Source organism: Geospiza fortis, unplaced genomic scaffold, assembly GCF_000277835.1.
Source record: "Geospiza fortis unplaced genomic scaffold, GeoFor_1.0 scaffold40, whole genome shotgun sequence".
Taxonomy (NCBI): Eukaryota; Metazoa; Chordata; class Aves; order Passeriformes; family Thraupidae; genus Geospiza; species Geospiza fortis.
The window spans coordinates 27,798,522-27,815,935 of record NW_005054297.1 but is presented as its reverse complement, the minus strand read 5'-3'; the positions used below and the strand labels follow the sequence as shown (position 1 = coordinate 27,815,935).

The 17,414-nt window shown below is 36.4% G+C and overlaps 1 protein-coding gene across 1 annotated transcript in view; it reads left to right on the top strand.

The window, feature by feature from the left end:
• Positions 1-7,742: 7,742 nt before the first annotated feature.
• Positions 7,743-17,414, top strand: part of GRIA2 (glutamate ionotropic receptor AMPA type subunit 2) — a 64,190-nt gene continuing 54,518 nt past the window's right edge. Inside the window, exon 1 of the mRNA XM_031055570.1 lies at positions 7,743-7,818. Coding sequence (XP_030911430.1) covers positions 7,743-7,818 — 76 coding nt within the window. The remainder of the gene's footprint in view (positions 7,819-17,414) is intronic.

The following is a 17,414-nucleotide window of genomic DNA, read 5'->3' as shown; positions in this document are numbered from 1 at the left end:
GGAGCATAAATTGGACTGAAAAGTGGCTTTTTGCTACCAAGCTACAGTTTGAGGGCTTTCCTGTATCAGTCCTTAATTTACAATAGTGTTTGGTAGGTTTCAAAAGGCCTTGCAATATTTGAAGACTGACCCTTTTTTCAAGGTTCCACTAGGCTTTAAAAATAAACTGATTTTTGAAATGGACTTGTCTTCAAGCCTCAGTGTTTCTTGAGGCATTATTTTGTGGTTTTATTTTCTGTGTGCATTTTTGGGGATTTTTTTCATTAAATTGTTCCTTTTAAATTATTTATTAAAATACTTAGTTCACATTATGCTCAAGCTGAACAGAATATATATGCTCTGGAATAAATGGTTTAAATATTAATCCTTAGGGAAGACAATGGAAAGGGAAATGCCTCTGCCACTCAATTTGCAGCATAGCATGGAACAGTTCAGTTACAAAGGTGAAGATCCTGGCTTTGAATGCAAGCTGCTGTCAGTCAGATGTAAGTTGTGTATGACCATCTCCTATAAATCCCACCATTGCAACCCATGCCATTGTAAGTCAGTGTGCAGAAGGCTTGCAATCTGATTGGGAATCACTGCTTTTTCTCAAGCCCTGCTATTCATTTCAGATTATTTAATTTTCCTCAAGGGCATCATACTCTCATGCCAAAGGGAGTGTTGAAGATGGTGATAGAGATTAACAGTTCTTGTAATATTGCATTTAACCTGATGTCTTGCCTGTCAGTAGTTTTGGGGGATTTGAACTCTGTAGCCTTTTTATAATTTTTTTTTTTTTGCATCTGATGCTGTAATGTAAGATTGCTAATCTGAGATGACTTTGTTTAGTGTTCCAAAAGCCTGAAAGCAGGTACTGAAAATGATGGCTGTACATTTGGTAACTGCTGTGATAGAGCTCCTCAGCAGCTAACTAAAAACTACCCCGTACTGCAGAGCATCATCTGCATTTATTTGCATTAACTTTGTGTCTGGATGTCCCTGAAAGTATTGCAGGAGTATTGTATTAGGCATTTTACAGCTCTAGTAGTAAGTGCCAGTTCTTGGCCCAAAAAACCCAGAACTGAAGTATATGAGGGAGACTGAAAAACTTTCTTGCTATTTTCACATGCAGTGTGAAAGAGGGTTGGAGGGAGATTAAATTATTTACTCAAGGTCACAGTGTTGTGTACGGCAAAGCTGGAAATGAGTCTAGATTTCCTAAGGGCTGGTGAGAGAGTAAGAATGCTGTTTGACAGAAAAAATAATTGCTTTGACATTAGTTTCCTTTGTAATGAGCGAGGGAAAACAATCGATCAGAAATTTCTTATGGGTAAGGAAAAAAGACAAAGTTGAAGACTGAGAGAAACATAATAAGATGAAATAGGCAGGAAAAAGAGAGAGAAGAACGGCAGAGCATTTTTATGAAAGGGGGAAAAAACAAGGTCATTTTTCTTCAGCATGATTTAGATCCTTGAACCAATGTATTGTTTTAAGTAAGTTCCAATTAGAGAACACTTGTCTTTTCTTAATGCTTGTGATCCAGAATGCTATTTATGCTATTTTAGGACTTAAAGTTTTGGTTTTTGTTTTTTGGTTTTTGTTTTTTTTTTTTGGCATGAGAGGAAAAGGGAAATGAGGAAAAGATAGACTACCTCCATTCAAGAATCTTAGGTCATCTCAGTTCCGTTCGTTTCTGCATTACACTGCTTTTGGACAAGAATCATTATATTCCAGAAGGTGCATAGGTGCAGAATGAAAATTTAACTCCTATATGTCCTCTGTGTTGGAGAAGAGTCTCATTAAGATGCAAAAAAAGTATAAAAATATTTTTTTTTCAGGCATATATGCTTTAAATAAGGTGCAAGTTCATCTACATATTTTAAGTCAATTTATTATTGCCATTTAATACTAAATTTCCAGGTGATGGTACTAAAAGGGCTTATATTTTAATGATAAAGTAACTGTTTATTTTAAGATTAATGGGAATAGTTCTTTATAATCCTTCCCTTGCTGACATCAGTAACTTTCATATGTTCCTGGTTGTACTGGTGGCTGCACAGCAGTTATGAACATAAGGGAATAAGTTTAAGGGATATCTTACAAGTAACAAAATTCTGGTTCAACTTCTTATTATCTAAGAGGAACTAACTCAGATTGTTTTTGGAATTTTCAAGTCTTCTTCCATAGACCTCTGACTAGGTACATTAGTCTTTGATTGACCCAGTAAATTTTATGCTACTAACCTTGACTAATGAGTGTAAAGGAGAAAGTCACAGATCTTAGCTGGCTCCTATGTCAGCAACTTGTCAGTAGTAGGAGATTTATGTTCTCAAATTTGTTATTTCAGCTACCAGATTATGCTCACCCCAAAAGAAGGGGAGAAGGTTGGTTCCCTAAATGTTGAAATAATTCTTCCTGGTATTTGTTACTATTTTGTATCACTGGTGTTTATTGCAGAAAGCTTGATTAAATTATGTGCATCTGGTCTTGTGGGAAACAGAATATTTTTTAGACAATAGCAAATTGGCATTTATCAAACTGAGATGGTCTTAAAGGACCAGAAACTTAAAATACAGTAATTCCTGCTAGTTCAAGTTGCATTTTTGGACTCAAAAAACCAAATGTTAAACTTCCACCAATAATAATTCTGTCTCAGAGAAATTTAATTTTGCTTCCTCCTTTTCAGAAAATGCAAAAGTTTCACAGGGATCAGAGCAGTCTGTAAAACAAGGAGAGTGACATGAAGAAGACCAGTCCTATCCTCTTAGTATTGCTATTTGTAATTCAACTTGAATGAAGTTGAAGTGTCAAGTCTGTGTTTCTGGGTATCACATCATTAATAAGTACTTCAGCTGCTGTACTTCTCTCCTAAAGCTAAAAGTATAATCCAAATAATTTTGACTCAATGGTCACAATTCACCCTGTGACATTGACATGTGAAAAAGGAGCAGAAGGTGCACCTGTGAATCACTTTAATAATCTATCTAAATCACCCGTCATTGATTTCCTCTAGGTCTAAACAGGTCAGCTGCTCATATCTTACAGAATATTTGGTCATGTTTTTCTTGGGATTCATTTAATCTTTCCCCATTAGTTCAGCCTCTGTTCTCAATCCTTTTCTTACATTTGCAGTACCTCAATAGCCTGGAAATGTGTTGTTTTTATTTATCACATCATTATTCTCTTCAAAGGCTTCTTTGCCTCAAGTCTCATTTATCCTGATTTTCTGCTAGTTTATTTTCAGATGCCAGCAGGTATTTTGTAATAGCAAGTACACATCTCTATAGCTGGCTTTTCTTTTTATTTGGCCTGTCTAGAAAATGGAATGACTGAATATCTCCAACAGAAATTTCTCTCCAGAATATGTTTCACTTTAAGGGCATATATTTGTATCTGTAAAATCATCTACCTAAAATCTTGGCGCTGAAGAAACTAGTGGTTTGCCAAGAAGGTGATCAGTAGAAATGTTGCAGAGCTGCTATGTGCATATTAATGGAATGCCAGCCAGTGAAGCAGTGGATATTTCTGGGTTTTAGTATAACGTTGCTGCACTGGTGTCAGTTTTCTCAGTGTATCAGTGGCATTCCTATCCATAAGTATGCTGCCCTAAGTCCTTCTAGCATTTGATGCTGTTTCCTTACTGTCATTTTAATGATTACTTTGATTTAAAGGATGATACAGTCTTTATATTCTGAAAATCCCTGGTAGAAAAACACTATTGCAGGCTAGTCATCATTCTCCCTTTCCTTTTGCCTAGTTTGGAATTTTCATAGACTCATTGCAAATTTCTGCTAATTTAAATAAGAAAACTGACATTTTTTATACCACTTAAGAGGGTTGATGGTCTCAGCTGCTCTCCTGTTTCATACTGCTTGTATCTGACCTAATGGCTTCTTTTTTGTGATCTGCATTTTGCTATGATTTGGAAAAAACTGGCAATCACTGCTAGCTTCCAACCTGTGTGCTGGGATTTCAAGGGCTTTGATGGGTTCCTTTCTGAGACTGCTATGCGCTGGACTATAATTCACAATGACTTCCTCTTCCATAGGTACTTTCAGTGTTTAATACTCCTTCTTGGAATGTAGACAATATACCAGAAAGTACCAAATTCACTGCAAGCCCTGTCTTCCCAAAGGACCATTAAAAAAGATTGCTTTTCTCCTCTGACTGATCTGCCAGTACTTGGATGGAGCATTCAGGACCTTAAGTGAACCTTTTAGAAGGGATCTCATCACAGGCAGTGTGTCAGGCTTTCCTGAAAGCCTTGCTCCTTTGGATCCTAATTCTATTCAGGCACATTTAGGATGTTTTTTCAGTGAAGCCATTCAACAGTGTCTCAATTTTTGTAAATTGAGACTGGAATGTGCATCATGAGGAGGGATCCCCACTAAAGGTTATATGGTTAATTATAATAATCATGGCTCACTACTGCAGTTACATTTGAAAATGAGTTGATTTTCCAAAGATAAATATTCCAGGCCTTTGAACACAAAAGGAAGTATTTTTCTTTTGCAAAATTACTCCTATGAGGACTTCTGTTAATTTTAATGATTTCTTAGGTATTAGCCCTGTTGCTGGTTTCAGTGCTGCTTAAGAATCTAAAAAAGCAGATTGTACTCTCTTCTTTCTTCTCTCATTGCCATCTCTCTGGTTTGGGGGCCCTAGTGAATCTGCCAGTAGGACTCATTTGGTATCAGCTGATGGTACAGCCTCAGGTACTTCCAAATGCCATTTGCCAAGGAGCATCACCATTCTGTAGGGCTGGGCAACTTCACGTGCTGAAACTGAGAGTGGCTGAGGTTGTGCCATATTAAACTGAGGCAGAAAATCAGTTTATAAAGGACTTCCAGCTGGGCACCTCTGAGAATAGCAGCTTGTAGCAATGACACAGCATTCTTTCTAGCTATAGTACAGAAAGAGAAAAGGGACACCTTCAATGGTTAAGCTCTTTGGCAAGGAAAAACAGCAAGGAATGTACAGCAAAATACTTCAGCTGGATAAATTACACTTTTCCAGTGATGATTTTGCAGTGTTCTTTCTCATCTTTGCCTTTACTTTTAATGGAAAATAATTTTTTTAATAATAATTGTTTCATCTGTCTCCCTCTTTCCATCTACAGTTAACAATTTTGCCTTTTCTGGCTTCCCTTTTTTTACTTATAGAAAGTTGTATGAGGTCATTCAGTCTTTTCATATAAATTCTCGTTCTATGGGGATAAGTATAAGGTACATCTGAAGGTATAGAAAAAACCCACAAAACCAGAGGTTTATGCAGTCTGCTGTGATAACATTAGGGCACAAGTTGTCTTTGATCTATGTTGTGCTGTATTGATTTAACTTTTAGTCCACTAATTAATATTATAACTGGCCTTTAGTACATGGTCTTTGAAATCAAGCCTACTATTTCAACTAATTTTTTTATAGCAAAGGCTTTGTTTCTTAAGGAATATTGCAGTGCAAGAGCATCCACAGTAGAATTATACCGTCATAATCAAGTGTCATTAATTCTGGAACAGTTTGTGCTGGTAATATGTCTAGAAAGAAAAAAAAATCTAAAAACTTTTATATTTAACTGTAACCATTATTTGAAATATTTAACAGTTGGGTTTTTTCTCCCCCAAAATACCTCTCTGAAATGTTACTGAGGGTTTCAGCATAACAGCCCACCCTATAAGATGTGCTGCTGATACTGTGCAGTAGCTGCAGCTTAGCAACTAGTCATGATAATGTGGGTTAAATGACATTCCTTCTGCAGTGATGAAAACTCTGAGACTGTCTGCACAGAAATACTCAGCAAAGGTTAGGGTGGCCTAGCTAAAGTCATAAAGTTAATGTGTCTTTTAAAACCTCCCAAGAAGGTGAATTAAACCTCCTTCATTCCTGTATGTTAGGGTCCAAAGATAATTTCAGTGTGCTTTGGTCATTTACAGCTGTCATGGCTTAGCTCCTGAACATGAGACTCACTCGTGACTGATGAGAGTTGTCTAGTTAGGAGTGGGTCAAAGACAGACAGTGACCTAGGTGAGAAGATTTTTGTAGTCTTAGACATCTCTACTGCTTGTGATTTGTATGAAACTATTAAGAAGTTTTCTGAATGTAGTCGAGAAGCTGGCAATGTGGACAGCTTACAACTCAACAGTTGCTGCAGTGCCACCATAAAAAGGACTTAAAAATGAAAAAGGGCAAACAAAGAACTTGAAAGTAAAAGAAAATTAACCATTATTCAATTCTTCAGTTATATCATTGTTTAAAGCATCATTTTAATGGAGTTTCATAGTCTGAGATGGTATCCTTGAAAAGGAATCTGAGACACAGTAAGCTTTTTAATGGAGTAGATGTGATAAACATGGGTCAAGTTGCATTTTTTACCTAAAATATAATTAATGCTTGAGATACCCTTTGCTTAAGGTACTTAGCTCATGCTTGCTCCAAATTTTACTTTCATGATTGTCATTTGAATTTTTCAAGGAAAGCTCTGAATAGCTATGTTTATATAATTATATTTGTAGTAATTTATCTCCCATATTTGTGTGAAGCAGGTTAAGCCTTTTGCTATCAACAGTGTTGCTTAACCTTTTGTGTGGTATCCCTGTTCAATACTGTGCTTAAGTGGTGTTAATCTACTTCAGAATTGTCATGTAGAAGAAAATACTTTGTCTTTTTGAAAGCTCATGTAATTTGACCTACTTACAGCAAATAATTCATTAATTTTAAGTGCCTAGCTAGCATATTTTATGCATATTCTAACCTTTTAGACTAGTAACAAAAGCACTCCAGAATATTTTACATTTTTAAGCACACAAAATACATGTGTGCTTTGCAATTGGCAGCTATATAATGGATTATATGTCTGCAATATTTTAATATACATATTTAGTCAAGTAATTGCAAACAAATAAAAAGTAGTCTCTTTTTGAATATACAGAACATACATTTATCTTACGCATTGAATACAGATTTAATAGTCATGAAAACAAACTGTTTAATAGTCATGAAACTGTATGACTTGATTTTTATGATCAGATAGCACAGTTTTCCACAATTGCTCTTGGCACAGTTTTCTACTTACATGACTTTTAAAACACTGTAAGATACTTTAAGATACTTTATTAAGGCGAAAAGGAGGAGAGATTGTGCCTTACTTCTGATTTCCTTTGGTTTTCTCTGTTTTTAAACCTCCTTTTGATCTTTTTAGTGTCACCTTTCAAGATACTGTGTGATTTATATTTGCAGTTTACTAAACTATATGTTTTGTTTACAATTCTTGCAATTTTTTTAAACCCTGTAAATATGCATCTTTTTGTGATTTGCTAGCTACATATAAAATCTTCATGCTGCTATAAAATGTTTTTTATTTGATTTGCATTTTTATTACCGTTCAAATTAAAAGCAAACAGTTCCTATATCACTCCTTTTGTTCTGGATTCAGTTCAGCAACAGTGGGCTAACAGTACAAAAAAGTTCTGCTGAGAGAAAGGGTCTGCATATAAATGAATTAAGACGCATGGTTAAGGTGTCTTGTAAAGGTTCAGAATTTCTCCACCATTCTGGCAGTAAGAGTTGATGAAGCATTTGACTAGCATTTCTTTGACAGAAGATAGCAGCAAAATGTACATTATTCCCCTCTGTTATTTATCATTGTCTAAACAAATTTATTCTCACTGTTACTTAAAATACCTTAGCAGAGGGAAAGGCTATAAAAGTGCAGCTTTGTTCTGGATTCATTAAACCAAAGCTAGCTGTGGACAGAGCTGCGCTACCATGGTGGTGCATGGAGCCACTGTTCCAGTGAGCTGGCTGGAGAGCTGCATCCTCAGTGGGATTTACCCGTGTAAAGGTAAGGGATTTGTAAGGGGGGGACTTGTGGGGAGCTTTGAGCCTGAGAGTGCCATGGGCACAGAGACCCATCGTGCAGCTCTTTGCCCAGCAGTGGCACACTGGGGCAGGATGGATTATTCCCAGAGTTTCTGTGGCAGAAAGCTTTTCTCCTGCTGTGAAAATGAGACTTCACTTTTTCCTGCACAGAGCCATTCTGTATGTTACAGTGGTACCTTGAATTAATCAAGTGCTATTTGCACAATGGTGAGTGAGCTTGGATTATTAAGCTTCTTGTGTTTGATCTGTTTCCTTTTTCAGTAAATAGCAAAACTTCCAATGACTCCAATGAGAATAAGATTAAGCTGCTACTGTATTTCACATGTTTGCATAATAAAATGGTGATTCTTGCAAATATTTTCAATGGCAGTCTCAGGTACTGAAACATCAGCTCTGCTCAGGGCAATTCTGAAATTGATTTGAGCTGTTTATCATGTTTCTTAGACAGTGAACTGAGGCACTTGTAGTTTTCAAGGCAAGGCATTTCACAGTATCCCCAGAAAAGTATGCTCAATGAAAAGTAAAAAAAAAAAACTGCGGTGAAAGGGTGAAAATTCCAGTACTGTTTTATGTAATAAATTCAGCCAGGTGATCATCAATGTGTGACTTAATATAGCAAACAGCAAAAAAGTCTTTATGGGTTTCAACCTGTTTTGATTTATGTAGTATTAAAGGGTGCCAAACTGGCAGTGTTTGAATGCAGAAGCCTTCCTATCTATTTGTGGTCCTTTAGGGATAAAGCCTAATAATAAGCTCAGAGGACTTCTTGAAACAGATTTCTTATAGTCAGGTGGAAAGCAAGGGAGAAAGACTGCATTAATGGTGAGGATCAGAGGCAGAGCAGATCTGAAATAAGAACCTTGGATTGGAGAGAGCCAGCATGCTAAAGTTTTCAGGTTTGCCTCACTGACAGTTGGGCCAGAATAAATGAGATTTTGATTCCATGCTGATGCCTTTGTTTCAGAGGAAGTCAGGGAACCCATTTGCTGTTGGTCATTTTTCTTTTAAATGTATCCTTGTTCTGTGGTTTATATAACTGTCAGTGAGCTTTGGATTAGGCTTTGTTCTCCAGAGGAAATGTTTTTGTACAGTAGTCGATGCAGTTAAGTATTTTGCAGGTGTTATGCACAATTTCTGTTTGTTTATTGTGGTAAACTTTGTGTAAATTTATACAACAGAAGTGACACTGAATATGGGGTGAGGAGAGCTGAGTTCAGCTTTGTCTCATGGGTCATGAATTCAGGTGACAGAATACACACCTGTGTTTTAGAGGTGCCCTGCCACCTAGGACGAGCCATATGGTTCAATTAGTGCTATGGCACTAACTGGGTGGCATGCCTCAGCTGAGAGCTAGGCTTGCCCTTCACTTCACTGCTTTGTGTGCCATATGCTACAAAATGCTGTATTTTGTTGCATTACAATGCTGATCAGGTGTATTTATAGAAGCTATTTTAAAAGCCTGAAGCATTAGAATGCTGTATGAGCAAAAACTAATTATTCCAGGCAAACAGTGTGAGGTGCTAGATTACCCTGAACAAAGTTACCATAATAGAGGTTACATTTCAGTTAAATGCAGGAAATGTGACTTAGAAAGATAAATAACATTTTTAGTAATCATCATTTAGAGTAATCTAAGTGTTGTTTCTTGGTCAAACTATGGAAAAAAATGCTAAACCAACAAGCATACAGCACTCCCCTGACCATATCACCCAAAATATCAAACAGCTACTGACTGTCAAGTAGGGGAAACACTAAAAAGCATATTCTTTGCTTCATTATTAAGATAGATCAAAAAGTCTTAGCTGTTTCTCTTGAACTGTTTCCAAAAGTAATGGAGAGTGTTAAGAGCTGTCACAGAATTTTTTTTAACTGTAGGAGCTTAATTGTGTTTTATAACTCTGAAGTCTATTTATTCAAGACTGGACTACTCTCCCTGCAGTGCACAGACAGCACTTCAGCTGGCTAGTGCTAGAAATTTTAAGCAGCCACTTGTAAGTATAGCAAATTGGTCTACAAGACCTCCAGCATGATTTACTGTATTTTGCCAGTGCCTGGTGTTTACTTCATGAAACAGACACCCAAATCATGACACTTGTTTGAAAGCCATGAGTTTTTAAAAATAACAGAGAGAAGGGAGGTAATATTTCTTTGGGAAATGACACACTTGGCTTTTTTCCCAATGAATTAGAATATAAAACAAATCACCGAGCCAGATGCTAGTGACAGGGCTATGCAAGATGTCAACATGGCTAAAGAGTTTTTAATTTTTTTATTTGTGGAAGCTAGTGCCATCTGAACATATGTAACTGTGAAAAATCAAGTAGCTCTTAACAGGAAGTTAAAGAAGACTTGAAACTTAATACTTCTGTTCTTGGTGTAAACTCCTTTTTAGCAAGTTGTCAGTGACAACTTGAAATACTGAAGGGACATTAAATTTATGCAGCCTACTGTAACCAGTTCTAGTGCTATCCCATCACATCAAATTTTACTTATTTTCAAATGGAAATATGTTTTTCATACCATGGGAATACATGGATGTCTCCACCTGAATAATTAAATTTGGATTAAGAGTAAAAGATTTCAAGGAAGTTTTCTAATCAGCCCTGGCTCTGCTGCTTCTTGCTTATTCTGGAGTGGTTTAGGAGCCCAAGGAACACACTCTTTTTGAATTAACTGAACTGGAGGATGTGTTTCTGGAATTCCACTAATGCAAACAAACTACTAGTGGGCATTTAGTCCGCAGGGATAACCCTAAGTCAGCCCAAGCTAAAACCCCTGAAACCAATATATTCAGTTTTCAATAGCAATTCTCCATTCTGCACATGTGCTCTGAGGGCAATGCACTGCTTGCTACCAAACTCATGGTTAAAGGCCCAGTGTGAAGGAACAGAGTGCAGTATGTGCTGTGAGTAGGTCTCCAGGTGGCTGGAGCATTCAAACCAGGTCCTTAATGTGGTCTTCTGATGTGCAGTGCAGGTGGTAATACTTGCTTTCTAGTGTCAGTAATCTATTTCTAGAGGGTTTATCACCAGCTGCTTGAAGTTGATGTGTCTCCTTGAACCAACATTTTCTGGAAGGACTCTGTATTAAATATTTGTTTCTCATATTTGATACAAAGGACAAGTGGATTTTCATTTCTGTGATGTCAATGTGCCTGGAAAAAGACCATTTTTTTACTTAATATGTGCTTAGAAGCTCTTAATAAACAAGGTAAATTTAAAGTAACTATTTGCAGGGGAAGTTGAAAAGTTTATTTGCTTTACTAGAGGAGATGTACCAAATAGTGTGGTATTTTAATGATTATTTGTCTCAGGTAAATTATGGTAAAATTTTAAAGCACATCCTAGAGTTCCCTGGCACTAAGGCTTTGCTCAGCTAAAGGAAGAAGTGTGGTTTGTAACTGTAAGGCCATAAAATTTCTTTTGCTTTGTGGGGGAATTTGTTTGTTTGTATGTTTTTTGGGAGGATTTTGTTGTTGTTGTTTTGGGATTTTTTTATTGTGGTGACTTGGGCTCACCACGGAAATGGCACTAAGGGTGGATGAATGGTATATTTTCATAAAGCCAAATCTAGTATTCCTGTAAGCCTCTGCAAAACATATATTTAGAACATACATAATTCATATGTAAAGATAGAGAGAACATACATAATATAGCAGGAGGTTTGCAATAGAGACTTAAAGGCCCAGATCATGTGACTCTCTGACACTATTTCGGTGCTGAGTGGGAATGTTTTTTCATGCTGATTTAGATGTTGCACAAGTTTCCTCTAGAAATGATTTTATTTTTGGTCTGATGTAGTGTATATGCATGTCTATACATAGCATGCAGTACAATGTAGGTGCTCAAATTAGCTCAGGTAATATAGGCAAAACATAGAGGATAAACAGTGTAAAATGTCATTAAACTAATTGGCCCCACTTCTGTGAGATCTGAACTCAGTCAGAAAAAATCTGGGAGTATAATCTCAGTCACAGTGAAGCATAAGGATGAATCATTTCTTTGTTAAAGTAACTGGTAGTGATGTGCTGTATCACATCTGTGCAAGTTTCATTAAAGAGTTAATCAGCCAACCCTAAATAAAAAAAAAGTTTGAAACTTTTAACGCATTTTGAAGTGCATCAAGCTATTGAAGATTAAAGCAATGGACAAAGGAGAGGCAAAGAATGTTCATACTATGTTTGCAATGCATGCTCATTTTACTTTATCATTTTAAAGCTCTCCTTGCTGCTTTATTATTCAATAAGTTCTTCTCTTAATTAAATAAGTCATTTAATCAGGACAAACAGCTGTTCACTAGAGTGACCTAATTAAGAGGATCTTCCTGCTTTTCTGATTTGTATTGCTAATAATGTTTATTAAATGCTCTTTGAATACTTCCCAAATAAATGATGTTTCTCTTACTTCTACAGTCATTGAGAAATAGGGCATGCAGATAGGAAGGTGTGTGATGTGTCTGCTGGACCATTTCTAAATACAAATAAAGCCTGACAAATTAGGTTACAGCTGATTAACCCAATGAGTGTCATAAATCCACAAGATGTTGCAGGAAGTTAGACTATGGCTGGAAGTACTGCTAAAATGTCCCCAAAAGAACCACATGAAGCCATCCTTTGCTGTAGGTCAGTGGTTTAGGCTGGAATAATGCTGGGTGGAAGCTGTTACAGGTGGCAGAGATCCATCATTATTCCTATGAGGAGTAGAAGCTGTTAGACCCGTGACAGCATAGGAAATTGTCTTTATTGCTGTTACTTTTAGTCATGAGTTTATGTGAGATATTCCTCTCAGCAGAGTTATGCCAAAAATTTTTAGTTAGATAATTTACTTGCAAATCAGGTTCAGCTGTCTGGAGGGATGGGAGCTTGGGCTGGGTGTGACAGGCTGTAGTACACCTGTGTGCTGCAGTGCTGGCCATGCTGGTGTGACAAGGCATAGGCTGGCATGGCAGGGTGAAGGAAATATGCTCCCAGCTGCATCATTTCAGACAGAGATATGTAAGCAATAAACAGGACTAAACTGACTTTCTCAGAATAAGATGTGTGGCAGGTCAGTAGTGGCCAGTTGGAAAATCACATTTTATTCCTTTAAAAATGTAATATGGAGCCTTCTTCAGAAGTAATAGATCACTTTCATATCTTCTGCTGTACTTTCTCTGCCTCATGAAATCCTCTTTATTCCCTACAGCAGTGTTCTTAAGATTTGTTACAGATTTTTTTTTATCCTTATGAGGTAATCGCAGAGTCTTTTCTCATAGCTATTCCCATCCTTCTAACAGAGGAACTCTGTGCTGAAACCATGCTTCCTTCCTTTTAGATGGTGTTAGACAATCTGTTCAGGAGTGATAGTTGGACCTTCTAGCTCAATTAAAGAAAAACAAGTTGATAAATTGAATCCCAATCTGTCAACATTTTAACAAGATGTACTTTTGCCTACCAAGTTAATTTTATCTCTTTCCAAATCCTTTTACAATTTTTCAAAGACAGTTTTACATAATGACATTTTCTTGGGAACTGGAATATGATTAGTTTAATGAAATGTAGAAATGGGATGCTTCCAGCAATGCTGATTAAGGGGAAGAGGAGATGATGAGTATTCTGTTGTATATAATATTTCTGGTTTGAAAATATGTGTGAAAATGGTTGTGCTAAAAATGGAGAATTACATTTTTAGTTGGGATAAATTATATTGGCTCTGTTAAATTCAGTAGAGTTATGCTGATTGAACAAAGCAAGCCTGAAATAGATGACTTCTCCATGGCTTGCACTGTGGCTCCAAAAAGCCAGTAGCCTTTTCTTAGGTTTGATTATCTGCTTCTACATCTAGGAGGTAATACTTTGTTGGACAATCTAAATTCTGTATTACTGCAAGGTTGTAATTGTTGGGAAAGGTAGAAACAAAGTCAGAAAGCCAGCCAGGCATATTTGCAAAGCAAGTTCTCAGATTTGAAGTAAATTCATTGACTTAGTTGCCATCATCAGATGGAAACAGAATGGTTTTTATTTGGGCGGTAGGAAGAGAGAAAAAAGGGAAGCAGGGGAGAGAAACTTTTGGAGACAAGATGAAGTTATATTTCTGCTATTTAATAACATTCTCAGGTTGCTATATTTGGAGTTCAGGAAACATTATATCTCCTTCAGCTGGAGAAAATGGAGATTTGGACAAATGCACCTAACAGGTTCCTAACAGTAAAGAATTGTGTAATAATTTTGTGAAATATGAACTTTTTTTTTCTTTCATGAGGAGACTTGCATTTTAATTTTATTCCAAGAATTTTATTTTATTTGTAAAAATATAATAGTTTTAACATGCTTCTTTCCAATTATGTTTGTAATGATTTCCTTTGCGTCATGGTAATTGTCCTAGCAATTTTCAAATGCTTTACAGTGCCCAGCCAAACACTATGTAATTGAATGCAACTGTCATTGAAACAGACTGTTTTTCTGACCTGTTGTTTCATTGTGAACATGATGTTTATTTACCACCTTCATTATTGCAGCTTTAGCATATAGAGAAGCTGTGCCTATCATCATGTACTTTCCTAACAGATGGCTACTAACTTCTTGAAGGCTTTTTTGTGCTTGCTTAAAATATCCCATATTGGCACAAAGTTTCTTTCCTCAGTGTGAAGTATGATTGGCCGGTTGAAATAGATTAATCGTCCTCTCTGGCTTTTGAGCTTGTTTTCTACTGCAGCAAACCAGGTTTTGAGTCTAATTTTACAAAATGATCAAAGCTGCTTTTGCTAATAACAAGGCATGGAAAGTTCCATTCAGTTGCATAATCTCTGAGCAAACAGTTCAGGTTGTAGCAATAACTGAAGATGGCATTTCTGCCAGGAAAGGTGCAAAAAAAATCCTTTGTATCTGCTCCGCCAGAATTGTCCTCTACAGACATCCCAGCCTCGGGATTTAAATTCTTCCTTTTCAGTCTCTGAGGCTGTGAGAATTTTCCTGGTCAGCTCTGTGAAAAATTGAGTCCCCCTGTTCTGATACAGACTGATGGCTTGTGAACTCACTGTCTGTTGCTGTAAGTCATGTTTTCTGCATTAATGCTGAGTGTACAGGTGAGGAGGATCATTGCTGAAGTATTTACTTCAGCAATGAAATAATTTACTTCAACAATGATTTTCACATTGTTCTTTGTGTGTGAGCTCAATGAAAACCTTTCCCAATGAGGTCTGGTTTGTTTTGGGGTTTTCTTAGACATAAGATATGTGTGCAAAGAGGAAAATACACGCTTTAGGTCAGTATTGAATGGCTATAATTTTGGGCAGCTTTTCTCAAATGCTTAAAATAAGATAAAATTCCACGTTTATCAGAGTTGGAATTAAAATTTGCAGAGATAAAAGGGAAGGTATTTTCAGCGTAATTCAGTGTTTTGTTATCCAGAAGTATAGCGCATTTTTAGTTCTGATTGCCATTGATTTTTTTAATTGGCATTGATTGCCTCTCAGCTTTGGTAAAGGGTATGTTGGAATTTTAAAATGGCAGCCTTTATTTGGGTTCTGTGCCCTATGTTGTATTGAATGCTACCATGCAGCTTTGGCCTGTTGTCTTTCAGATATTATGCTCTTCTTTGAGCCTTTGGGAACTGTTTTCTTCCCAATTTCAGTTAGCCTACCATGGCCTTTAGAAAAAAGGATTTCTATCTCAGGTTGTGCTGCTTAAAGCATACTTTTTCATGGTTCTAAATATCCCTCTGGATGGACTTGGATGATTCCTTATGCCTTATTCAATCTTCCTGAGGGGAAGCTTATATCTAGGAGGTAATCATAGAATCTGAATGAGTAAAATAGACCATGCAGACTATATCTATAATATTAGCTAAAAAAATTATTTAGTCTAGGGAAGTGTATGTAATATGCTGTCTGCTGTGCTGCAGTTTTTGTAATAGCTTTGGAAGCAATCCATACTGGTTTTTATTTTCACAATGATTTTATGATACAGTTTCAATCATATGTGAATTCTTTCTTTTCTCTGTGGTTCCTGCTTATTTTTTATTCCATCTATTGTTCCTTTTCACTGTCTTCTTATTCAAAACATGATCTTTCAGAAGCTGAAGTGATTGTGCAAACTGGGCATTCAGTTTCTACATCTTGTTCCTGGCTACTTCTGACTCATCGATCAACTTTTCAAACCAATGAGTGTTGCCTTTGTGTTTTGGTCTCTTTTGGAGAGGCAGTGCTTGACTCTTTCTTTATGCTTATGCTATGGTTTCTTTCTCATAGAAGTAAGAGAATGATTATTTCATTGTGTGATTAAATTATTGCACCCAATACTTATTTCCCTATACTAATATTAAAACAGTTTTGCTAACACTAATAATAAACCAAGGTATTACAATAAAATAATATATAAAGCCACATTAATACTGGACAGCATTTGAAATCTAAGCACCAAATGGCAAATACTATATAATTTTAAATTTTCATCTTTGGACAGAAATCAAGTGTCAAAATTCTTATAAATAAAAATTCAGAAATATGTCAAGAGTAATGATACCAGTGTTTGGAAATTTGCCTGTAAGCAGGTAGTATTAGACATTTGTTTCAGTAAGTAATTAGCACTTTGCTAGTTTCCTTTTTCCACTTTGAATGTAAACAATTATTATGTTCATTACTTTCCCTTTGGAGAGTACTGAAGGAAGAAAATCTTGGCTTAGGAGAACTTAATCAGAAAGAGTGTCTAAGCCTATGTATTCGAATTCAACTGTTTCTGTGTGATTTAATGATTCAGTTCTTCAACTGAAGACAAACAAACTCTCATTCCTACACTGGAGTCACTTCACTGTATAAAGCTTAGCACACTTGTGGTATGTTTGTATTTGTAATTTGCAAATGTACGCTTCAGTTGGCACTTCCTGAGCCTTGGGCTTAGGATGATATGCATCACAGGAATATGTTCTGTATGATGAGAGGCAAAGACTGTATAGTGCTGGATTTCATTGTTTCTGAAGAACCAGGTATTACCACAGTGGTAAATATCAGGTTATCCTGCTTATAGAGTTCATTGACAAAACAAAGTAATGAAATGAAGAAAGTGGGAAAGAGAAAGTTATGAGTGACAAAAAGGAGTTGTAAGAAGCAGCAGATGTAGATAACAATGGAAGAGTTTAATAATGGAGCAAGCAGTTTTGGCCACCCTCTGACAGGGTACCTATTTCTCATTGCAACCTTAAGCTTGATTTTATTATTGAACAAATCTGGCCCCTAGCTTTTGGAATAAAAGTCTAGGGCATGTTTTTAGTGCTCTGGAAAAAAAAAAGGCAAACTAGGTTTGTGCCTGGCTATGTTTGTAGAACAAGTAGTCAAATATAAAATACTTAAACCTTAACTATAACAAAACCTTCTGGTAATTGTTTCTTCTCAAGAATCTTTATTTACCCTGTTTCTTGGAATTCACAGTTATTTGCCATTCTACAAGAATCTCTTTAGAAAAGTGTTCCAGAATGAGGTTACTATATTCTTCCCCTCTTTTTGCTAAGTAAGCCATAGACTATTTCTAAAAAGGACCTCATGAACCCAAAAAACCTCCAATTCATATAGGAGAGCTTGAAAGAA